This window comes from Juglans microcarpa x Juglans regia, chromosome 5D (genome assembly GCF_004785595.1).
Source record: "Juglans microcarpa x Juglans regia isolate MS1-56 chromosome 5D, Jm3101_v1.0, whole genome shotgun sequence".
Taxonomy (NCBI): domain Eukaryota; kingdom Viridiplantae; phylum Streptophyta; class Magnoliopsida; order Fagales; family Juglandaceae; genus Juglans; species Juglans microcarpa x Juglans regia.
In genome coordinates, this window is record NC_054602.1 from 21434203 (window position 1) to 21460190 (window position 25988).

The following is a 25988-nucleotide window of genomic DNA, read 5'->3' on the forward strand; positions in this document are numbered from 1 at the left end:
TAGGCAGAGGTTTACGTGGGGTGGATGAACCAGGCAGCAACTATGTGGAGTTGCCAGGGTGGCACGGTAGTGCACGGTGAGGGCTACGTGCATGCATGGGTTGCGTCGATTTTGTGTGGGGGTAGCGTGAGTTCTGGACGGTGCAACGGCTGGAAAAACAAAAGGCACGAGGAGGCTTGAAGCACTGGGCACTGTCTCACAGTGGTGCATGGTGGCAAAGGGAGTCGACGATAGCGACGGGATGGCTAAAGAGGGCAGCAGCGGCAACGAATGACACAAGGCAGTTTCTCTATGTGTGGACTAATGTATGTGTATATATATGTGAGTGATGGAAACCCTAAGGGAAACACTGAGATGAAGAAATGTGCATGTCAAGGACGTGAGGAAAACTCTAGGGGAGAAAAATAGATGGAAAAGAAAACGTGCGTGAACTGTGAAGTTAATGTGTGAATAAATAGGTGGTTGAAACAAAACAGAAACAAAAGCCCTAAAGTTGAGGAGAATAGCGACGTACGTGCATGGGAGTGCAATTGTGCGTGGTGGTGAAAAAAAAAATTCGGGCTTGACTGGGTCTGGGTGTTACATTCTCCCCCCTTAAAAAAATTTTTGTCCTTGAAACTTGTTACACCTAAAGCAAAGTCCAAATATTTAATCCTTCACTTATTCGCGCACATTGAATTGCACTTCGACAGATCATATCTAAACTATAAATCTCAATAATACAATTAAAAACCTAAAACAATCTCGAACTCTCCACATAATCCTTGAACCTTATACATATAACGAAGAAAAGACTCAAATTATCACTCACCAAAACCACGCTTCCGCTAGTCACTCTAACAACTTATAGTCCTCAAAACGTTGAATCTCAGTCACATGCATTGGAAAAGAACTAACCTCCACATTTAATCAGTCCGTACATTTTTTTTACTAAATGTCACAACTAACTAATAGAGAACTCCCAAAATAATATAGTATAATCAAAAGTTCCAAGCTTAAGTCCTGAATAACCTCGATTCACAAATTTCGAATCCTTAAAAAATCTACTTTCAACCAAACTTCAATATTCTAAGTTATACTATTAGAACAGTTCCATGCAAGCATGATTAATCTCGACTCAAAATAAAAAGCTTTCAAGGAGAAGTATAGTGAGGTACCTGTGATCTCATTGTTGTTGTCCTCATCATCTTCAGATATCAGTGCAAACACTCAGGCCGGTCCCATTATACGTTGATTATTTCTCTGATTCGTTTGTTAGGAACCTGGATGTGGGCTAGGCTTCTTGTTGTCTGTCAGCAACAAAGGGCATTCTCGGATAAGATGTCCGGTCTTACCAAATCGAAAACACGCCCCCACTTCCCTTCTGCATTCTCCAGTGTGTGCACGATTACAAAACTTACAGAGATTAGTCGATTGATTTCCCTGTGTTTGCTTTGGACCTGAACTATTTCCATCATTTCTCCTTTTCCACGACCTTTGATCCATTGCAGATTGAGACCCCTGTGGCGCAGTTCTCTTCCTCTGTTCCAACAGTGCTGTGCTTCTTTGAAGGCTCTGCTCAAATACTGTGGCCTTATTCACCAACTCTGAAAATTTTTGGATTTGAAAGCCCACAATTCGTTCGTAAATCTTTTCCTTCAATCTCTGTTCAAACTTACGAGCCTTCTTCTCCTCATCAGGCATCAGATATGCTGCAAAATGTGATAAATCGATAAATCTAGCTGCGTACTGGTGTACTATCATAGCTCCCTGAACCAAATTAGCGAACTCCATAGCCTTGTCGTCTCTGACTGAGGTTGGGAAAAAGTGTTCCAGAAAAATCTGCTTGAAGTAGCCAATGGACTATTTCCATCCCTTCAACTTTTCTAATAGTTCTTTCAGAAATCCACCATCTTTTTGCTTCTCCCGTAAATTTGAAAGTGGAGTGTAGAACCTTCTATTCGTCCGTGCAAATTATAATGCGGAGTATCTCCTCAATGTCTTGGATCCAATCTTCTACTAAGGTTGCGTCGTCCTGACCATCGAAGATGGGAGGATGCATTCAATTAAACTATTCTATGGTGCATCCCTATTCATCATTTGTCACATTCATACCTAATATACTTCTTTTCCGACGACGAGGTGGCATCCTGACAACTTTGATTATTAAAAAAAAAATTGTGACAAGAACAAGAGTTCGTACAAAAATAAGCAAATGGTGGTAATAGTAAAACAAATGTAAATACATATAAGATGTGTACATGCAACAATAGTAACAATATAACTCCACACTCTAAACCTTTAATCTTGTCAAAAGCCTTATATGCAGTCTACAAAATCAAAACGAACCTCAATCAACATGAACATCTCAAAAGATCTAAAAATTCCTACTCCTCAAATTTCATAAGACATCTTGCCTAATGCCCGAAGATTCTAAAACCTTAAGTATCGATAAATCACCTCTTACAATCTACAAATGTCTAAAACTCAGCTCTAAAAATTATTTCCTTAAAGTCATGATTCGGTGTGTACAAAATTTTAAAACCTTAACTTTCATCAATCACCTCATTGTAGTATACAGATTCTCAAACCTGGCTCTGATACCAACTATAACGTCCCGATCCCGGAGGTCCATAGAGTTAGCTCTTAATACATAATATTAACTTCAATAACACAACTATAAAATCCAGAAAATTTCATAAAATATTAATTCATTTACTCAACCCAAAAATCTAAGTTCTTTCATAGGGACAACAAAGAAATTCTCAATAACAAAAATTAAAACTCTCCAAAGACTCGAAAATATTCTTAATTCATCAAATCAAAATAACCGAAAATAAATCAATTTACTAACTACGACTCTCAAATAAGCATGTGTACCCTCAGACACTTATTCCACTATAATTATCACATCTTACTAAAACTTTCTACTCTTGTTCTCTAGCTAAACCATCAAAATTATCTGAAAAATATTTGAAGATAAGGGGTGAGTTATCAACAACTCAGTAAGCAGAGAACATATACTAGTATGCAAACATGAGCATTTATCAGAATTCAGAATGCTGAACAAAATATTTTCTTTCAGAATGCAGAATCGAAATAGTTGTTTTCAGAATGTAAAATCATAACATATTACCAAAAATATAAGAGTGAAACTTCCAGAAAACATTCTTATGCAAAATTTCATTTGGCAGAGCATAACTGAGCATATTCGTCTTATCTTATCATATCAAAATAGAAACTATGTTTAACCCCCGGGTAGGGTTGTAAACTCCGGTAGCTAACCGAGTAAAAACAGAATGTAAATCTTCTCCTTATTCATTTTTGGAGCCTCAAGTGTGCACATAGGAAAGACCACGGAGATAACCACTTTGTTTTCAAAGTGGGTGTACTAGAAACAGAAAAGTTGGTACCAACCCGAACAAAGGCCACAGTTTTACACTCGTGGTAAGGTTAGAACGGAATAGAAACAGAAATAGAATGTTATGTCAGATGTTTTCAGAAAACACATCATATCATATCAGAGTACTGAACATCTTCAAACTAGAACAGAATCATATCACAAAACATAATTTTATGCACAAAATTTCATATTCGCTCTCTTTTGCAAAGTTCAAAAATAAGCTCATGTCTACACAGTCATGACAGAAAATACATTCTACACAGTCATGACAGAAAATACTTTCTTCTTAAACAGAATCACATGAATAATGCAGAACAAATAACTTAGGTAGTTCAAATTTATTTTCATAACCAAACATGTAAATTTTATAAAAAACCAATCTCAGCTCATTTTATTTTATGCAAAATCTAACATAGGAATCCTGTTTACTTAGACTTCTTAGCTTTTCAAAATTTTTCTCAAAATGCCAAACCACTATTAATCATCACCTATAACATAATAACGTAATTTTCATAAATTTTCAATCGAACACATATTTCAATATTTAAGCCTAAGATGTTAAAATAACCTATTTTAATTCTTTAAAAACCTAACTTCACATAATCCTAAAATATCGTCACATTTTCTAAATTCATCAATGTCCAAATAATCAGTCTGGACAAAACACAAAATCTAACTTATTTACTAATGAGATCAAATTATAAAATTTAATTCTAGCTAAAATATTTGTACCAAAATATTTTAAAATTAAACAGCTAAAACTATAATAAGGCAGATCATAATAATAAAACACAACATTATTGTTTACTCTTTGAAAGAAAACCTTGCTTAATACTAATTTAATTTACTTAAAAGATTTCTGTAAAACATAAATAAATTAGAGAGTACTAATATATGATAAAAGTTTAAAAGCACATTAATACAATATTTAGTAAATGGTACTAATGTAATTTCATTTAACTCTTTGAAAACAAATCTAACCTGCGTGAAAAAAAAAAAAAAAAAACTTTGCATGGCAGAGGCTTACTCAAGGAGAAATCACGCGGCAGTGTGTGACAACTGGACTGAGTAGGCAGTGGCGACGCAGCTAGAGAGCAGGTGTGCGGCGGAGATGCTGTCAAACTGGGCTAAGCATGAGAGAGAGAGAAAATGGAGAGTGAGAGAGCGAGGGCCACGGCGTGTGGAAGGAAATGAAATCTTACTGTGAGATGAGAAGGAGGCATGCGACAGAGGCTCACCATGAGGGAAGGTGTGCGGCGTTGGATGCTGTGGGAGGTGGTAAACTCGGTGGCTGTGCACTGGACAAGAGAGAGAAACACAGTGAGAGAGAGCAAAACGTGATGGAAAGAGATGAAGCTCACCGTGTGGCGCGACGGACTGGGGGTGTCGGAAAGTCCTTGACGGTGGTTTCTGTGAGGTCTTGACGGTGGAGATCAGAGGCGACAACGAGGTGCAACACCCAGTGAGAGGCCAAAGGAGTGGAGCTTGATGGATGGCTTGAGCAAAACTTGCTCTATTTCGAGGAGCAAAAACATGAGTGTTTGAGGGTGGTGTTTTCTGACGTGGGTTCACGGCCGACTATGGCGATAAGGTCTGGGCAGAGTTTTACATGGGGTGGATGAACCGGGGAGCAACTCTGTGGAGGTGCTGGGGTGGCACAGCAGTACACGGTGAGGGCTTCATGCATGCATGGGTTGCGTTGATTTTGTATGGGGGCAACGTGAGTTCTAGATGGTGCAATGGCTGGAAAAACAGAAGGCACAAGGAGGCTTGAAGCACTGGGCACTGTCTCACAGTGGTGCATGGTGGCAAAGGGAGTCGGCAGCAACAACAGGTTGGTTGAAGAGGGCAGCAGCGACAATGAATGTCACAAGGCAGTTTCACTATGCATGGGCTAATGTATGTGTATATATATGTGAGTGATGGAAACCCTAAGGGAAATGTTGAGATGAAGAAACGTGCATGCCAAGGATGTGAGGAAAACTCTAGGGGAGAAAAATAAACGGAAAAGAAAACGTGTGTGAACTGTGAAGTTAATGTGTGAATAAATAGGTGGTTGAAAGAAAACAAAAACAAAAACCCTAAAGTTGAGGAGAATAGAGACGTACGTGCATGGGAGTGCAATCGTGAGTGGCAGCGAAAAAAAAATTGGGCTTGACTGGGTCCGGGTGTTACAAGGGTAGTCTAGGATGATGAGGAGATTCTCAGAGGCGGCATGTGTTGTACGCAGAGGCTCATACTCCATTTGAGACGTCATATCTGGAGTAAGCTTGCAGAAGAAAAGATTATGGAGCTGTAGGCCATATCGTCTGGTCTCAAAGGTATGGTCGAGCGCCACATAGATAACCTTTATTAAAGGAAGGATTGCGATATTGGAGCCAAGGCAAGCCATAGGAACTGCATGCCTTGTTCCATCAGCCACTTGGCCTCTAAAATTCTTCAAGTCCAAAAAGTCACCATCATAAACAAGTAGAGAGATTTCTCGAGTATATCATGTGTGGTGTTTTAGAGTCGGTTGATCGAGTAGATTCATTCCCCAAGTTGAGTGATTCTTCTTGTTGAATGATTTAAAATTGGTGAATCAATTTGCACGTTGACCGGGTAGAGTGGTTTTCTGCTCGGTATTTACATGATAAGATATGATGGATTTTATGCGTTTTTATGAGAGGGTGGTTCTTCTCGCCTTGATAATAACTATGCTTATAAACTTGTACTTTATGCAGAGGGTGATTCCTCCCCATAACTATAAATACATATGTTTTCACTCGAATGGGGATTCCTCACCATGCATAAAGATAACTATTTGGATAATGAGATGAGTTGAGGTGATTTGTAAATAGTAGTGAGATTGTTGAGTTGAGATGAAATGAGATGGTTTTTTAAAATTTTGTGTTTAGATTTGGAAGTGAGATGAGATGGTTTTAAATTTTTGGAGATTTGATAGATGTGGGTCCTACCAATTATTGCATAGTGTTTGTAATGATTTTATTTTATTTATAAATATATTTATAAATAAGTAATAGTAATTTATAACTTACCTAGCCAAATTTTATTTTTTATAATATACTTCATAATAATATTATAAGATGACAATATTTTTATAAAATTAAATTATTTTTATAAAATATGAAATAAAAATATAATTTATTTTCAAAATAATAACACCCACAATAATTTGAATAGTCAAACTACACCCTTACGCCCACAATATTTATTACTTACATTAGTTAGGCGCGTGTTTTCTAAAAAAGCTGGACTAGTCCTCTAAAAAGCAAAAGCAAAATGATCGTTGTTTTGTCCTTATTTGAAAACAGATGAAACACTCATTGTTTTCACTCACGGGCCATTTTGATATTAAGCCAACTCGGTACAAACAGACTTGAGATATCTCTGTATCCAAACCGCAGCAATACTAGTCAATTTACATGAAATAGTGCACGCATATCCATTTGTATGGTCTCTCATCGGTGTTACTTTCATAGATGCTGAACCTACCTACAGTTTTGTTTACCGGAATCGTAGACCTTGATGTAGATATAGCCTAAGGGGAGTTTCTCGAGGAAGAAGGACCGACCTACCTGAGTGACAGAAACAGAGGCACATCTCCACTGTTAGTTATTTGTATCTTGCTCATATGTACTTGTTCGTCAGGCGACAAATCATGTTTGGTTTGTTGTACCTAAATGTAAGTGATGAGCAATTGTTGTTGCATGATGTTATTTGGAAAATAACAATGACATATGGATATTATCATTTTAAATGGATGAATCTTTTATTAGTTTAGGCCTCTGGTACAATTATCATATAATCTCTTACTAAACCTTTATTTATTCCACATCGACTTACTTTATTTAACGCCTACTCGAATCATGGTTACGTGCCTAGATCAGATTGTAACACTAGGGTGTTGTCGATCCGCTACCATCCCTGGCACCACAAATCCTTGCCAGGCTCCTTATCGAGGTATGGAACACTACAATTTGGGTTCATAGAAAGGAATGTATTGTGGTCACATTCATGACCTAATGAAAATTTTGAAAGTCGTAGCGTTATACAATCTTTGGATAAGGTATGTATTTTTTTCGATTAGTAGACTCTCACAAAGATATTAATGTGTTAGAAAATTCTCTACTTTGGAGAGTTTGTTGATGGATGTGGTCCTAAGGTCAACTACTCAGTGAATGGAACTGATTACACAATTGGTTACTATCTTACCAATGGTATATATAGTTTGTGGTCAACATTTGTAAAAAAGAAAAAGAAATCATGCTCTACACAGAAATTAAAAGAGTAATACTATACACCACACTCTTATCCTATTTTAATCATACTAAGTGGTATGTGGCACATTCATCACCATTAGATGATAAAGAAGCATGCAATAAATGATCATTTAATGATAATAAATGTGCCACATCATACTTAATGAGATAAAAGTGGGATGGTAGTATGGTGTATAGAATTTTCCTTTTTCATAATATGATCTTAGAAGATGAACAACATCTATACCTTGGAGTTGGGTAGAAGACTTTGTATACAAAGAAAATTATTAGACGTCCCAAGATCCAGTGTCGCGTGATCATATAGACGACTTAGTCATTTTCATTGAAATCATCATCGCATTAGAGATCAATGAGTTCATATTCAACTCCAAACAAATCTCATTGAACATTTATGGAAAATATATAATCAAATCTAAAGTAATTATATTTTTAAGTTTCATTTCATTTAGCTTAAAGGGATGTGATATTTCCATTTCGTATCTTAAGTACTTGTGAATTCATCATGATCAAAATTGTTCTGAAGGTAAGTTGGTGTATGAGCTATTTATGGACACTTTGACGTCTTGCTTCAGGGGAAGTGTTCTATAAATTCATTTCGCGGATTTGTGTGTGAATGAGATATATGGTTTTTTAGTCCTCTTTTTTCCCAAAATCAATATCATTGGGATAGGCATTGTTTTTCACAATTCGTGTTCACGGATCATGTTAAGTTAAGAATATTAGACTATATTGATCAACCCGAACATAACTCATTTAATTAAACAGGTCAGACCTTAAAATGCAATAATTAGAGATTCATTTTTAGAGTATGCAAATCTCACGTAATTCCATTGAAAAAAATGAAGCATATTATGAAAAAGTAGGTTTTCTCGTGTAGTTCTCAAGTGTGCCTCACTTTTTCAAAAAGACTGCTCTAGGTTTGCAAATCCGAACTATACAAATCGTTTTATTTTCTAAATTAAGATAAAATTAAACTTGTTCGACAAGTACTATAGGAGACGCATCTCTTGTCTCTGAAATTTAAATAAAACATATGCAAACCTTAATCCCTCTTTGAAACAATATTTTATTTATCAAAAAGGTCTTATTGTCTAGATTCACCAAAGTAATTTACCATCTTCTTAATCTCCTTATTGTCTATGATATTTGTTAAAAAGAGATGTCCGGAAATCAATTTCTCCTACCTAACTAAAAAAAATTATGATTACTAAAAAAGATTATGATTATCAATCAAACAAACTAAAAAAAATCTAAGCCCCACATTAATTTGTGAATTGGTATTGCAAATGAAAAAAATATTTCAAGCAATACACAAGCAAGTGAAAAGAAGAACAAATGAGAACAAAGGAAAACATGAAAAAAAGAATTTGATAGGATGAATTGAAAAATTTTGCTAGCAAGAGGATTCGGTTGAGAAACATCAGACACAAGAACTCAATTCATGTGTCCTTACGTGTAATATATTTTACTATCACTGTGTGCTTAGCATGTTATTAGATTCAATAGTTGCAAAGGATTATGGTCACAAAATCTCAAAAATACCAAAGAAAAAATATACATAGCCAAAAAGAAAAATGCAGCCATGTCTAAAAATCAGATCCAACACCAAAACATATATAATTCTTAGCAACCTACAACATGCCCAAATTAATATAAACATTTTCTTCCTAAAAGTAAGCATATAGTTTCGAGGAAAAGAATAACTAATCTATACTTCAAGTCAGTATTACTTACGAGAGGAAATCTTGTTAGTGGATAATCCTCAAGATCTTCTATTCCTCTTCCTCTTCGTGATTTGCACTATGATTAATTTGATAAAAACAATTATCAAAAAGAACGTGAAAATTTAAGTAAAACATGATATTATATATTCACCTAATGTGTGTAGCCAGACTCTCTCTGGCCTTCCAAAATCTTGACCCCACATTGTAAACCCTCGCCGGAGGGGAAGGAGGAGCCTCCCTCTCCTCCTCCTCAACTACAACTTAGTTTGTTTTCTGGTTTGCTTCTCTCACCTGTTGCCCGTTTTCTTTTATTTCTTTTTTCTTTTTCTACTAGATCAAACATGTCCGATCTATCACTTTCAGGCCAATAGAATGCCACACGCCCCTCACCACTATGTTCATGATCCGCTGATATTCAAAACCCCAGTGAAGGAGCTGTCAAACAACTATCATGTGAACCTCACGCGCCACACCAAAGTTGTGTTGCTTTCCTCCTTGTCGACCCCTTTTTAGACCTCCTACCACCACATGCGCAGCATAGCTGGAAGCCCTACCTATAGATCTTTCGGACCCTAGTCCCCAGGCTCTCCGCACCAGCATGTGTAGCATAGACATTGGCTCGACCGTGCGTACCTCCAAAGATCGCCAGCTACTCGGACTGTCCAATTCTAGCTATCAGAGTATGTTACTGCTTTCCCTAATCAAGAATCTAGGGGAAAAGGATGTGAAGACCTTCGTCAACGACTCCGAATCAGATGGTTGTAATGCTGCTTTTATGGATGCGGATCACAACTGCATTCGACAAATCCACTAGTTGGATTCTAAAACAGCTGTTCCAGTGGTGCCTGGGTTTGGGTCCAATTTATTGGTCTCATCGCCTGTTTTAATTTTTTTTTTCTATTGTATGCACTGCAATTTTTGTGAATGAGTTTTTGTCAGGGTCCCCTGCCCTCTCCTCTTTATTCTCTTTTTTAATTCAATGCAAGTTTGATAGAAAAAAAAAGTAAAACATGATAAATAGTTGAAAAACAATAAATAAATTATTTAATAAAAACTTCATTCTTTACTGTGTAACTTCCTCCTTATTTTCTGGGTTGCACTTAGGCCTTTACTCACACTTCAGAATTCTGAGTGCTATCCCCCCAGTCGCATGGTTTTGTTAGGGACTTCTTTATCCTCCCACCCAACCTCAGAGTTGCTAGATGCTCTCCATTCCATTGCAAAGGTTTGTCACTTTTCATTATCGTTCTCGTGGCCTTGAAGTTTTGCTTTGATTTTCTCTTCCCATCGGTTAGGTTGAGACATTTCTTAATTTCTTGAATGGTGGATTTTTGCAAAGCCCAATATTTTTAGAATGAATAATTTAGAAACAAACACGGAAAAATTAAAGTGAATAAGGTAACTTTTTAAAACAACTCAACTAGGTAAAGGAAAGAGCTTACAATCTATCCCAAATAGTCACTGTTGTCCCATGTACTAGGTGTCAACATAGTTTTCACATATAATATTTAGTTGTTGTGAAAACAATGACAGAAAAATAAAAGTAAACACAAGCAAATCAATCACAAGACATAAAATTAATGTGGTTCGGTAACGTGTCTATGACCATAGAGCTGTAGAAGATTTTATTATATTTAAGAATGAAAAAAATACACTTTGGGGCAAAATTCACTATTCAGAATTGATTGTATTATTCATTAAGTACATATTTATAACGTCACATGGCAGAAGTCCTAATTTTCACTATTATGTGTTATTCACTTGAGAGGAGTGTCAAGTGCATCTCAAGCAAACTCTCTATCCAATGTTTCCTAGAGCAACCTATCGAGCGAACTCTCTGCCTAAGCTTCACTCGAGCAACATGTCCCACGAACTTTCTATCCAGTGCTTCCCAATTCACAACAAGTGCCAAAATCCAAAATGCATCCTTTTCGAGGTCGGGTTGGATTATTAAATCGGACTAACACACCAACAACCCAGGCTCCACAAACCCAACAATCTCCACTTGGAGACTAGTACAACGAACACATCACTCTCGCCTCCCAAACCTGTAATCCTCCACCTCTGCAATTCATAGCCTTTGTCTTTAAGCTAGAAGACCGACACAACTTCAATTCCTCACGTGTAGTGCCCTCGGTCAACACATTTGCAAGGCAAATCTCAACTCCTATTGCATTGGAAATATCTAGTCTCATACTGACCCTGGCACACATCAAAGAACTTGTAGTTGAGGCCCCCATCAATTATCTGGGCACTAATCTCACCTCCTAATGTTAGCCTGTTATTTCTTTAGTCAACGTGCCCATCTCTTGTGTAATTTTTGCTTCCTCCTTAGAAGTCCAATGAGTTACATCTTAGCTAACTCCCACTTGCTCAATCTCCTGTCTCGTAAGATTTTACCTTTGTACCATGGTTCACCACCTTCAGGCAGCAAGATATAATTTAAGATGGGTGACCATTGTGGAGGTCTGGTCATCCTGGTAGCTCTCTACAAGCATCAACTGTAGGTGTAGATGTCCCTAGAACACTAGATGCTCTGTACCCGTATCTCACACCTTTGCTTTGCACCGTGGTCTCGAGAGATTTCCCCAGGCTCACATGAGGAATAGCAAAACTGACTCCATTTTTCTTCCCCATCTGATTCTCTGATTCATGCGACCAATCCTGCTCTGTTGCAACCCTGCATTTTCTGCAAATCACTAGACCCTAATGTCAAATATAAAATGTCAGTTCTCTTACCATGCACCAAGATCAATGCACCCTTTGTGACCTTTCATGCTCCTCCAAAAAATGCAACTATATGACAGTTGTCGTTAAGCTGTTCCATAGAGATTAGGCTTTTCTTTATATCTAGAACATGTATGAATTGTTGCAAAGTCCACATACTCTTGTTTAAGAATGCGATGTACACATCGCCCATTCCCACTAAATTCAATACCTCTTTATCAGTTGTATACATATTTTCAAAATCACCAGTAACATAGTTCTGCATGATCTCTTGATGTGAGTTGTTGTGGAATGAAGCCCCTGAATCTAACACCCAATTGTCAACCGGACTGTGTACTACAAGAAACAAAGCGTCTTGTATTTCTTCAGCCACTGTGTTCATAGCATCATTCTCAGCTTGTTTCTTATTCTGGAAGTCTCTTTTGATGTGGCTTGGCTTATCCTAATTCTAGCGAGTGATTTGCTACCTAGATCTAGACTTGCTTCTACCCCTATTCTTGAAACTTGACCTGTCATGTGCCTCCTTGAATATCTGCCAAAAAAACCATAATGCATCCTTATTGGGTTTGGTTATCAAATCGGGCCAACATAACAACAAACCAAGCACCACAAATCCAACATTGGTAGGTTTAATTAAATTGTATATTTTGCTAATACAAGTTTTTAAACCCTATGTTTTGCTTTTGTAATTTAAAGTTTCGGTTATTTACATTTTGACCCTTCTTGCTTTTGGTGTTTGTACGTTGACCCCTAAACGTTACTAAATTTACAATCTTTGCCTTATTTAAATTTTCTTTATATTTCATTTCCTTCTTATCTTACTTGTTTTATATGGTTGAAGTTTACATTCATCCCATAGCCTACAGTCACTCCTGATAAGTTTTGATACACACTTAATGACTCAAATTCTTGTAACTGGTGGTTAGCCTTATAGAGTCCGGAGGACAAAGAATCCACGGATCATCCGATGCAATCATGATTTGACCATTACTGATTATGAAGCAACATGTTATTTTGAGAATGAGGAACCCTTTAACACCATATAAAATACGTGGGATAGCTACACTTACACCCTAAAACTACTATCCCTTTTACAATATGGCCTGGAAATTACACAACCCACAACTCGAAGTACAAGCTAATAAATTAGCTTATAGAGAACAAAGAAGTTCAAATTATCTTAAATTCAAATCATAAACACTACCAATTACTTAAAATTTCATTGAGGTATGACCTTGGAATGGAAATGCATTGCACCTAGGCGTACTAAAATGAATTGGAGGATGTAATTTCATCACCAACGACAGAGCATTCATACATATAGTTACAAGCACGAAAGTTGGCATAACCCTTAGCCTCCAAAATGGAGGTGTGGAGTTCGAAACCCTTCCATAAAAATAAAAAAAAAAAAAAAAAAAAAAAAAAAAAAAAAAAAAGAGCATGAAAGCCAAAAGGAACGAGTTTGATATTACATACAATATGACATTCCAACTGAATAATTGGCACGCAAGCATGCCATCTTTTGTTGGGTTATCACCTTTATTTTACCTTTATTTCCTCAAAACTAAAGTACTTGATATTGATCAGTTAATATTTTAAAAAGATGATCTAAAGAAATAATCAGTTCTTGTGGTTCTGAGGTTGCTAGATCCTTTCAACAGATCAAATGAAGTGAGAGAATATGGATGGAGTATGACATCCATGTCCTTGGCAGCATTTTGAAGTGGACTTTGGGTCGGTCTGACCTGTATACATACAATGGACGACAAGAAGTTTATGCTAGGGAAATATTTGACCAATATTTTATTTAGAGCTATATGTTATTTGCCCTTTGTCAACTTCAATATTCTTTACTGAGTGTAGACAACAATTTCATTACATCCATTGTTAGAGGTGTTGACATGATCATAACTTTCGAGATTATTAGAGAGTTTTATGAACTCCCTAGTGTGGAAAACTCAGGTTATCCATACAAGAGCATGGGGACACCATCAAAAGCCCAAATGAAAGATTTGTTTGCTGGGTACAAAGCACCAACATGGACCCCAATGATCCATAGACTCTCTATGAAGTCAATGCTACTCGAATATAGGTTCCTTGCCAAAGTTCTCTTGACAAATCTTTGGCCCATCACTAGGCATACCGAGTCGACAATTAGAAAGCCAAATTTATGTATGCACTAGTTAAGGGCATACCTATAGATCTTCCCTTCCATATTATTGATGTTATTTCCAAGGCCAGGGCTGACATGATAAACAAGGGAAATTTGTCATTTGAAGGTCTCATCACGAAGTTGGCCAGAATTGCTAAAGTTCCTTTAAGGGGCACATTGGCCACAGTATAAATGTATGAGAAGATCTCCTCTAAAACAGTTACAGTTACCAAGTCAGAAGCTGTAGTTATGGAAAGAAAAGAAGTTATGCCGAGGCATCCACATCCTTCCATCCTGCCCCAAGACAATCCACTGAAGTGATTGAATAACTTCAGATTTTGCAATCAAAATTTGATTCTTTTGTGGATAAGTGAGAAGAAAAAATGGAACAAGTGCTGGCAGACCTGCAGGACAAGTCAGAGAAGGTAAATGATAGGCTGCAGCAAGTTGTTCTAGATGTGGATCAGATTTTGAAAGCAATAAATCCACCTGAGGAAGAAGAAAAATCTGACTCTAACTGTTGCTGACAACACACAGGAGAGATGGGATGAATTTGTCAACAGAGGGAGCAGCAAGGAAGTATTGACAAAATGCGGACAACACCACCACCACCACCATTTTAATTATTTCTCATTTTAGTTCCTATTTTTCAAATTTGTTTTTGTTTGCATATTAAACAATGATTTGCTTTTCCTATTTTGATTTCACTTGCTACATTAAACTGATATGCGTGTGGTTAAGTTAAGACTCATTATGATGCTTCAAACATTTTGCCTATGATGAATTTTCTTTGAAGTATAAATTTCTTATATGAGATTTTTATGCTTTTGTCATCAATCAGCCAAAGGGGAGATTGTAAATGTAATTTATGTTTGGCTAGGATTAGATGAGGCTATACTTAAATAGAATTATGGATGAATGTAAGTTTAAATAAGACTCTAGAGTGCATCCAATAAAGATAAGTATGTGAATGAAAGATATTTGATTAAGTTAAGTTTTGAATTGTAACTCTTATCAAATCTTGTTTATATTATAAGATAAGAGTCTACAAGAGTCCTATGTGTATGTGTCGAGTCTAAGAAGTCAGTAGAAGAGATAGAGATGCAAGTTTTATTGAAGAAACTAAAACGGACTTGAACTTAATGTAATCCATAAAAAGTGATCCAGTCCGAGATGTTCGCAATTAGTTAGCAATGTATCTGACTGAGATTCTGGATAACCTATCAGCAGAATCCTTCTCCAAATCGAAGACTGCATTGCCTATTTATAGAGGAGTCGGATGAGGGTTTTATACGACACTTGAACTGCACATATTCATAATTATTTGAGAGCTTGAAGATCTGGGTAGAACTTCAAGAGATCGAGCAAGAGAAAATTCTTGAGAGAATGATTTTTCAAAAGGACTTAGTCCGTCTGATTGAGTGAGAGCATACTACAAAGGGGAGTTGCCGTATTCAAGTTCAACCATTGGAGGTTCCAGTAAGAAAGACAAAAATTGGAGAGTGTCAGAGTTTCTGACTACCTATTGCGGTAAAAGACAAGCGGGTCACGTGTCTTGGGTAAACGAGTCTAGTTACAAAGGTTTTATAAACGATTTACTTGTAAAACTCTCAATCGATAAAATTGGTTTTCCTGAGTTTGGTTGTCCCGTAGGGTTTTACTTTTGAGGAGTTCTTCAAAATGTTTCCCTTCATAACCAAATTATTGTATTAATGATCTTCATATTTTATATTGGTTACTAATTCATGCTAATAGCTTTTGTTTAGCATTAACGTGCATAATTAGAGGTACTTGGATAATTTCAGAAGCCAAAAGCAACGAGTTTGATATTACATAAAAGAACATGACATTCCAACATAATAGTTGACATGCAAGGATGCTGCCATCTTTTGTTGGGTTATTACCTTTATTTCTCAAAAGTACAGTAGTACTTGATATTCATCAGTTAATACTTTAAAAAGATGATCTAGAGAAATAATCAGTTCTTGTAGTTCTGAGGTTGCTATATCCTTTCAACAGATCAAATGAAGTGAGAGAATATGGACGGAGTACGACATCCATTTCCTTGCCAACATTTTCAAGTGGACTCTGGGTTGGTCTGACCTGTATACATACAATGGAAGACAAAAAGTTTATGCTGGGGAAATATTTGACCCATATTTTATTCAAGAGAAAATATTCTTGAATAGTAAGATTGACAGAAATAGACCAAGAGATATGATCCTAATATAGATATCACATTGGCAAGAAGATGTGAATAGCCGAATACAGCTAAATAGTTGCTATTTGATTAGTGGCTAACAAAATCAAGGTGGAGAAATCTACCCACCACCTTTTCCGCAATACGATATTGTCTTGGTCAATGAATATTTCACCTCTTAATTATAAATCGAAAACCTATCCTAATCTTTCAAAAATGTCTGAAGATCATCTTTACTTTAAGGTAATGATAATGAAGACAATCTAAAAAAATTACCAACAAAATAGCATGCAGAAGTATATCTGAATATCAGGAGAAGCCCCCCAACAATTCAGACATGTCTTCTAGTACTACTAAAAAACCGATTCCTGAATTACCTTATTTGGCTCATTGAAGGAATTCTCATCCATTAGATTACCAGAGGTGAGTTCGGTCTTTGTTGACCCGGATAACAGTGTGGAGTTGGGTTCCAATCCGTCCACACTTATCTTGAGATTAACTGTGTCGTTCCCAAAGTTCACAATCTGCAAAGAATAAAAATAAAATAAAAATTATCTCAAATTAATAACAGTGCCACATAGATATATAAGCCATATTCCATTCAATTCTAAAAGCGTATGATGCAGCTATCAATTTCAGAATAACTAAAGAGCTAGGAAAACCATTTCTCTGCCATTATCAACATGTATGCAATAAGACAAGATATTCGTGTCAACAAGTAACCGGATAATATGCCTGAACAAAGTCAAATCTGTGAAGATGCTTGAATTCGAAGGTGCTGGAAAATGGGGTAGGAAGCATTGCAGTATAAAAATAGCGAGGTCAGTCATGAGGAAGCACACCTTTATTCTTAGGTAACTTTTGTTATCACCAGAGTTTTCCCACATAATTGCAGATGCAATAAGCTGGGAAGTGGATGTATTTGTTTGGAGTGTTGAATGAAGAACAGTTGCTGAACTCGACTCCCTGAAAAAATGTTGCGCCCAGTAGCTTGGTGTTCCATACAGCTGTGAAGAGTTAAAGACAATTGCATCTGGACTCCACCTTAATAGAAAGTTTTTCAATCTCAGTATAACAATTATATAAAGGTGGAATTTTCACTTTCGAAGTAAAATATCTGGAAAATTATTTTATGATAAAATTTTGAGAGAAATTACCGCCTGTCATTATCATTCACAAAAAGTGGTGCATAGCTTGCCATGGTAACTACATCACTGCATTGAAAAAAGAAATGGAAGGCCTTAGCATCTTTTCTTTCTGATTGGCACTAAAACTTTTACTTGTATAGAAGCTAATTAATTGCAAAAGACATTGAAGATCAATATCCTTAATTTATGCATACAAACCCATCTGGAAACTCCAGGATTTAGGGTTGTTTGAGAGACATAGCATTGTCAATTTCGGAAAATTAATGCTAATTATATACTCTACTTGGTACTTATTTGTCAAACTAAATGGGCATTGGTTTCCATTTTATGGTTTTTCCCTTTCTTTCGTACTTTTCCTATTTTGCTTTCTTTTTTACTCAACTAGAGACCTGATTAGAAGCTAATATTTTCATTGTTCTGCAGCTTGCACATTTCGCACACAAATCCTTAGCATGAATTTATCACTACATAAAGGCTCACTCTCAAAGCACTAGTTTGGTTAGCAAAGCATGAACAGACACAGAAAAGGAAAGGCAAACACTTTGGCCTAATGGCAAGAACGTCCCTCACAAGATGTGGGCTCCAGATTGGATGTTTTCTAAAATAATGATTCTTCACCCAACACTCCTATCTGGTTGTGCGGGTGATCCTTCTGGATTCCCACTTTCCTCAAGAAAAGGAAAAGCAAACAAAATGAAAGAAAGAAAGAAAAGCAAAAGACACAGCTCAGCAAAGAATTCTACTTCCATTCCACTCTATTTGAGAATCCATAATTTTAGGCACCTAAAGTAATAGCAACGATGGGAAAGGCAAATAACCAGCGAGGTGGTAGATTTTATAAAAAGGATCTTACAAAACATTTTTACAAACTTATGTAACTCGATGTGAGATGTCAGATCTACTTTACAATAAAAAGAGTTTTTTAATATGATATACCAAATCAAGCCACATCAATTTGTAGGTTTATTTTTGTAAAATTAATTTGTAGACGAAACATTATTTCTCATAACGAGCCAACCATCTATGCCTTCATTAAGAGAGGGGGTCCCCACCATACACCTTTGTTTGCAGCCGTATCATCCATTAAAATCCAGCTATCATTTGGTTTGTCACACCCTCTACACTATCACACCAATCTATTGTCTTTTGGGTGGCCCCTTTTGTTTAAATCAAATAACTCTTTTATTAGCAGATCCCTTTGTTGCACACAACCAAACCATCTTAAATGACGTCATTCTTTCTAAGGCTTTTGGATGGGCTTTTATTTCCCTTTTTAACCAAAAACTTGATATGTTCAATGTTATTAATGAAAAATGTAAAAGGAAACTTGGGGGAAAATGAAGAAAGGTCATGCATAAAAAAGAGAAATTAGGAAGGAGTATGGAAATTTTTGAAGGAGAGCATAAATGCAAACGAGTTCATTACTTTTGTTTTGACCAGTAAACAAAATTTTATTTAACATGAGAAGCAAAAAAGTTCATTATTAATATCATTTCTCAAAGAAAAATAATTTAGTAACATTAATTTGCCTTATTTAAATCCCCGTATAAGCGCACCTGAATCATGGTCTTAATGGCTTGAGAACTACATACAATTCATCTCATGAGATATATACGAATTAAAATAAATAGATATGCCCAGGGAATAAGCATTCATCTAAGAAAATAAACAATTTTTAATTTTTTAATAATAATGCACAAGTTTAAAACACTTTTAGAACACAATTCTAACATTTAGATTAGGCAAACGACTGGGGAAAACTCAGCTTCTTCCAAAAACTATCAATTCAGAGTTGATATTTTTATTTTCTTTTTCTAGGATTCATTTCATGGTTCCCCTAACGAACGCTTTGGAGGAAAAAAGAATTGTCAAATTTGGACTGAATTGAAGTAATTGCAAGCACAATTTTACAGTAAGCAAGTTCCAAAATTACATCAAACCTGTTCTGTTCAATCCCAATAAGGAATGCAGCCTCGGCCAGCGCTGCTAAAAGATTTCCTTTGCCAGCAGTTTTCCCATATACAGCATACTCACTTACAAAAGCCTGACACATATCAATGAAAACCCTTTAAGCATTTGATCAAATGCATATATTATATCACACAGGGACAACATCATACCTTTGGACCGGCACGTGATGTAACATCAAATCGATGAGCCATCGAAAACATGGTGTTGGCAGATGTATAAAGCTAACCAAAAACACAGAGTAAGATGATTGTGTCCCTCATTGCCCAATGAAGGACGAAAGATATTCATATCATAAGACATAAAAGATCATTGAAATGGCTCCATTCACATATCAATACAAGAATTGAAGATGGGAATTTTACATGATAATCATAAAAATCTGCAGGGTGATCCAACTTTCGAGAAAACCCGAAACAATTTGTGATAATTTTGATGTCTGGATAGGCCTTCTTTATGGCAGTATGGAACTTGAGGTAATTTCCTGGTCAATGAACAATAAAAGAATAAGGAAAAAAAAAAGAATAAAGTCATAAATCGGATGCATCACTTAGAATCTGTATTGCAGTGGCAATTGCTTTCTGAATTCTTTGGTTTCTAAATGTTTTTAGAAGGAATAATGGTTATTGCAGTAGTCAAATTAAGCAAGCATTACACTTCACAATCCACTTGGAAACCAAAGTTAAAAGTGTTTTTCTGGAAGCACTCAGCTTTTGGTGCACACAAGCTCGAAGGAAAAATAAATACATCAATCTAGCATTTCAAGAATTCAGGTACTATTTAACTATTTCTTACCAGTGAGGCAAGAAAATATGTAAACAACTCCATTCAATGATGAGAGATTTTAAAGGTGATGTGTTGCTAACAGAAGCGTAAATGACTATGTTAATGAAGATCTGATGGGAACCATTTCTTTCCCTCCAACATGAAGTTCTTGCAATGCAATAGTAACTCAGAATATCGTACCAACTGTTTCTCATTATTTTGCAACTGAATGAATATATGCAACTTTCTAGCATCGCCCGTTTAGTATTGCAATCAATTTTGTGCATTAGGATAATACCTAGTATGATGTTTTCTGAGTCATTCTAAATTGAAAGAATGAGTAAAAGACACTCTCTGAGCAAGAGTTACATGAGTTTGTGTGTGCGCGCGTACACACTAGGCAAAGGCGTGCATGAGAGAGAGAGAGAGAGATATATGGAAACCTCGATAATTCTTTTTCGCACAATCCTCATTCCCAAGAGCAACATGTCTCAAGTCAAAAGGTTCTGGATGTCCCATTGCAGCTCGCATAGAACCCCATGTAGAATTAGGATCACCTCTAGCAAACTCAATACTATCGAGGGCTTCCTGTAATTAAGTCATTTATCATCAAAGAAACAAAAATATCAACTTGATCAACTTAATGCAATAGGTGTGAAAATCACTACTTATCCTAAAAGTTTAAACTGTTGGAAAAAGGTAGATTTTAGTATTTATATTATATTCTTAATACTTCCCCTCGCGTGTGGGTCAGACTCTCTCTCAATGAGTGAGCTTAATATGTGGAATATTTAATTAAATGGGATAGAGTGTAGAATCAGAGTTCGAACTCAGGACTTTTACTTTAATACGATGTGAAAATTACCACATGTCCAAAAGGCTTAAGTTAATGGTCATAGGTAGATTTAATTATTTATATCTGTCTTAACACTACTATTCACATGTGAGTCAGATTCCTCTTTAATGAGTGGACCCAACATGTGGAATATTTAATTAAATGGAATTAAGTGTAAAGTCAAGGTTTGAACTCAGGAACTCTACTCTAATACCACGGGGTAGAGGTAGATTTTATTATTTGTATTATATTTTTAATAATAGGGAGCAACAAACTCACATACTTACTTGCACAAAAGGCATGAGACTGGAGGTACTAACTTGATCATTATGACTGAAACCTGTTAAATTGTTTGAATATATAAAGTAACAAAACATTTATTAGTCACTTGCTAGATTGAAAGAAAAACAGTCAGAATCACAAGCATTGGTGAAGTACCATTATTGAACACCCATACTGGAAATGCACCTAGGTCCTCTGTTAGCTGCAGAAAATAAAAAATAATGTACTAAAATCTGCTCAAGAATCATATAATGGGACATTTTCAGGTCATTAATAATGCTAACACTCCACGCCCAAAATTAAAGAAGATGCCTACTTGGAGAAACTCGAAGTAACCAAGGCCATCATCCGTCCAGTACATCCAAACATCACCAAAGTGCCCTGGTCTCTCCTCCCAGGGTCCAATGGTCGCTTTCCAACGAAATGCATTTCTTAACCATTCACCTTCAACAAAGCAGCCACCTGATGCAACATAATTTGGAAAACAATATATATTTGTCAACCCTTGCTCAGTCAATTAACAAACAGAAAAGGCCCAATGTACATACAATTTATGCTCACCTGGAAATCTGATAAATTTTGGTTTTAGATCTGCTAGCATTTCAGCAAGCTCACTTCGGAAACCATGTCCCTGTGCCAAGACAGTTTTTTGAAGACTCACAAGACCTCAAAGGAATGCATATGTACTAAGCCATAACAAGAGGCTCTCGGTGAGCATTCAGGTTAAAACTTGATAATAAGTAAATATAATTATTATGAACAACTTGCACTGAAGATAACAGCTTCCAATGCGATAAAAAATCAAATGATTAAAGGTGAAACCTCGCATATCTTAATCTTTATTGAAGTTTTGAAGTACCACAAATTAGTTCAATTCTAAAATGCATCAGAGTATGAAAATTGATCAAACAAGGTTTATAGTTTTTCTTTCATGTATTACTTTTCAATATCATTACATACATATCACTTTCATAAATTTAATGTGGTGTAAAATGGTATGATCTATGAAGTTTGTTGGTAGATTCTGAGACGACAGAAAGATTGCAAAAAATTTCATTTTTGTAAATTATCAGACTACCCTATTCTAATTTTTTATTTTTTTAGCAAGGAGTAGACAGTCAAGAAGTCAAGTTCATGCTACGAGTTCTAGTTCACCATAAATTCCCTTATCCGGACTAACAATTGATTATCGCTGCAAGGGAGCCTTTAAATGAAGAATGAATCATCTTAAATCACTTATATTCACAAATCTTTTTCTTTAATAAATATTTTCAGAATTAAAATTTACATACTATAAGTTGCATGCCATGCATCAGGCATAATAAACACTAGAATACATGTATACATTACAATTCATGGCATGGGATATGATGTGAAGAAAAGGATAGCTCACAGGCAAAATCCATCCACACCAGATCACATAAGATGGACAGTAAATTCACTGATCATCCCTCAAGAAGACCTTCAACTCATTCGTTAACAAACTTCTATCATAACTGTATCACATGTACATGTATAATCAATCTTATATATGTAAATAAACCACAGTTTGAGTGCATGCATACCTCATGAAATGACCATATATGACTTCAGAAAGAAACAGATACCTTATATGTATCCACGGGCATAGTTGACACCTGGTCAAACCAAATAACTCCTTTTCTGGTTGTAGTCAATTGAAGTCTTGAGTTAGGATTTGTGGCGTTGGCTTCCAACAGGACCTCCATCTTTTTCCAGTTTGAGACATCACAAGAAGAAGCTCTGAGAGGCAGTCAAATGTATTTCAAAGGATATATTAGCCCTGTTTGATTAGAAAATATTTACAGAACACTGAAAGAATGTACAAATGTTGCTCACATTATGTCATGAGTTGCCAGTGTCTCCAAGCCATCTGGCCCCGTCAATGACACGGATACATTAATTGCTCCTGATGAACGAACATACAGAACCACTTTGTATTTCTTTCCTTTCTCAATATTCTGAAAGAAAACAAAAGTGAGTTTGTACCAAATCAGAAGTCTGAAAGAATAACTTGGCAGAATTATGATATAAAAGATGCAGGACATATCATCCTGTTGCCTAGACAGCTAAACATCCTAAAACCCATATGGACTGTAACTGTGTCCTAACACATTCAAGATTTTCCCAACAAAAAAAATTGTGTTCCCTGCACACGGGATTAAACCTTTTTAACTATTACAGATAAGGTGGAGAGAGAGAGAGAGGCATTATGCAAATTAGTGATCTTGTCGTAGAAAAGTGTCAACTTACCATGCCCCAGAAGCCCGGATTATAAACGCCAACGCCCCCAGCTGGACAGCTATTGTTACCTTCTGTGTCACATAGTACCTCCATTCGGAGTGCAACCTTATTGTGCTCAAAACATGATGAGCGGTCCGTGGACAGTGTAAGGGATGAGTACTCATCACCAATAATAGACCAAGGGTCTATGTTTGAGGGGATATCAGGTCCCCCAGCTTCAAATCCTGGTAAAGAAACTTTATGAGAATCCCTAACACTAAAATATAAGGATGAGGTCTTGCATTTAAAAAGCTGGTTTTCAAGACCATATCAAAGTCATAAAATTTATATGAAAGTTCGGCAAGCATTGTTTTTTGGGTACCAATGCTAAGCAAACAACTTCATGGATAGTTGGATCCCAATATAACTTTTAAGAATCTCAAAATTATAAATGTTTTAAAAATCTCAGTACTCGAGACCAACACATATTGAAACACTGATTCCATCGGGGTCTCTCTCTCTCTCTCTCTCTCTCTCTCTCTGTGTGTGAGTTCCAATAGATGCAGTTTGCAATCTAATGAAGCATGTCAAAATCTTCTCTTACGATTGTAAGGGTGATCTAGTATTTCAGTTTGAACACACAAATGCCCGAAATCAAACAGAAATTAAAAGTCGATTTCTTCTTCAGCAAACTCTTTTTTACATTGGAAGTTTAGACTACATAGAAATGACCTCTGTTGCTCACAAGCTCTGCCCACAACCCTCCAGCACCAGCATGGTTAATCTCCTGCAGAAAAGTATTTGAGAGAATGAATATTCAACCATTGAAGATTCATCATACACATCACGAGGGCTCACAAATGCCATACTAATTTAAACCATTTAGTTTTATCATTAGAGACATTTCATAAGATTGACATCAAATGAAGCATGGCTAATCTGATCGATCATGTCCATGGCGGTGCTTTCATGGAATTCCTCACTTTTTAATAATGCAACTCTATTATTGTGTGCATGTACACATAAATAAATCGAAATAATTTGTATAGGCCTGCATTATGCAAGCCCCACACAAGTCTTTCGGAAAAAAGTAGACCTATTTGAAAAAACTCAAATTTTTCATCATGGGTCCAGTACCTGGGCGGAGACCCTATGCTAGATACATAGCATAGGGTGTGTGCACAATTGCACGTGTATAAAGTGGAAGAACGACAAAGTTACAACATAGACTGCATCTAGAGCACAAGCAGGAATTCAATATAAAAAATGCGAAAATGATTTAAAAAAACAAAAGCAAAAAGCATGCAACAGAGACAACAACATACAAGAAACTCAAACAGCGTTGAAGAGGATGTTCATAATTCCAGGTCGACAACTAACCTCAAAAAATATTCCAAAAAGTGTTTCGGGTATTGGCCGTCCCAATGCTTCAGAAGCATTTACAAGAAGAAATGCTGTTTGGTTGGCGTCATCTCCAATAGAAAGACATTGAGGCACAAAAAAACTTCCAATGAAAAAGCAAAGCAGAATAACACTGTAAGGAACCTTGCAAGAACCCATCTTGTCCTCAACACATCTGCTCTATTCACAACCTTTTGAAGAATTGTGAAAGGAGCTTTTTCAGTTATATTGTGATGAATTCAAGCGAAAAAGGAGATAGATTGATAAGCAACACTGTACTGACACCTCACAAATTTAGTTGAAAGCGAAATTTAACAGCTGAGAAAGTCTAAGAGCGAGGAGTGACAAGAGTGTTGATGGAAGTGGGAGCTTCACTGTTTTTTTGTCTCTGCCGGAGTTTATTATAACAAGGGCTTTTATAGTTGGGTTAAGAAAGAATCTTTGCGTTGCTTTCACGTAAGCAGCTATTTTTCAGGCAGTGGATTTCAAGCTACAGCGACTTCCTCGTTTGGTCGTGGACCCCCGCCCGCGATTCATCTTCCGATTCTAAATAGTGGTATTGTAAAGTATGTGTCCCACCACTAGCTATGACTATTCACCTGCAAATCGTAATATTGGCGGAACAGTGTGTTTGAGATATATTCGATGTCTAAGTCAGTAATAAATGAAAGATAATTAAGAATGTTCAATCAAATGATTAGAGAGTTACCTGTTATCCATATATAAAGGCGTGGAGAGTATTGGATAAGTATTATTAGTCGACCAATTTTGCATATGACTTAGCCGCAATAAGGCTATGCCTTGATGCAACGGAATTATCTAGTCACCATTCTATCTATATCCACAACGCAAGGGTTTATCCGTGTAACACCCCGATCCT

At 36.3% G+C, this 25988-nt stretch overlaps 1 protein-coding gene across 5 annotated transcripts in view; it reads right to left on the reverse strand.

The window, feature by feature from the left end:
• The window catches only part of LOC121266051 (alpha-L-arabinofuranosidase 1-like), a 67780-nt gene extending 42010 nt beyond the window's left edge, over nucleotides 1-25770 (reverse strand). Inside the window, exons 1-18 of one of the 5 annotated variants that reach the window (XM_041169750.1) lie at nucleotides 25088-25769; nucleotides 24440-24494; nucleotides 23738-23952; nucleotides 23324-23445; nucleotides 23074-23227; nucleotides 22028-22097; nucleotides 21783-21928; nucleotides 21623-21668; nucleotides 21472-21524; nucleotides 20793-20937; nucleotides 19950-20068; nucleotides 19737-19808; nucleotides 19557-19660; nucleotides 17626-17682; nucleotides 17311-17512; nucleotides 16846-16992; nucleotides 16324-16371; nucleotides 13385-13822 (exon numbers count right to left, since the gene is read on the reverse strand). In XM_041169750.1, coding sequence (XP_041025684.1) covers nucleotides 13712-13822; nucleotides 16324-16371; nucleotides 16846-16992; nucleotides 17311-17512; nucleotides 17626-17682; nucleotides 19557-19660; nucleotides 19737-19808; nucleotides 19950-20068; nucleotides 20793-20937; nucleotides 21472-21524; nucleotides 21623-21668; nucleotides 21783-21928; nucleotides 22028-22097; nucleotides 23074-23227; nucleotides 23324-23445; nucleotides 23738-23952; nucleotides 24440-24494; nucleotides 25088-25267 — 2046 coding nt within the window. In that variant the 5' untranslated portion in view covers nucleotides 25268-25769 and the 3' untranslated portion in view covers nucleotides 13385-13711. Of the gene's footprint in view, nucleotides 1-13384; nucleotides 13862-16172; nucleotides 16372-16845; nucleotides 16993-17310; nucleotides 17513-17625; nucleotides 17683-19556; nucleotides 19661-19736; nucleotides 19809-19949; nucleotides 20069-20792; nucleotides 20938-21471; nucleotides 21525-21622; nucleotides 21669-21782; nucleotides 21929-22027; nucleotides 22098-23073; nucleotides 23228-23323; nucleotides 23446-23737; nucleotides 23953-24439; nucleotides 24495-25087 lie in introns of those variants that run through there. The other 4 variants (XM_041169745.1, XM_041169749.1, XM_041169747.1 and 1 more) reach the window with 4 other exon arrangements.
• Between the last annotated feature and the right edge of the window lie 218 nt (nucleotides 25771-25988).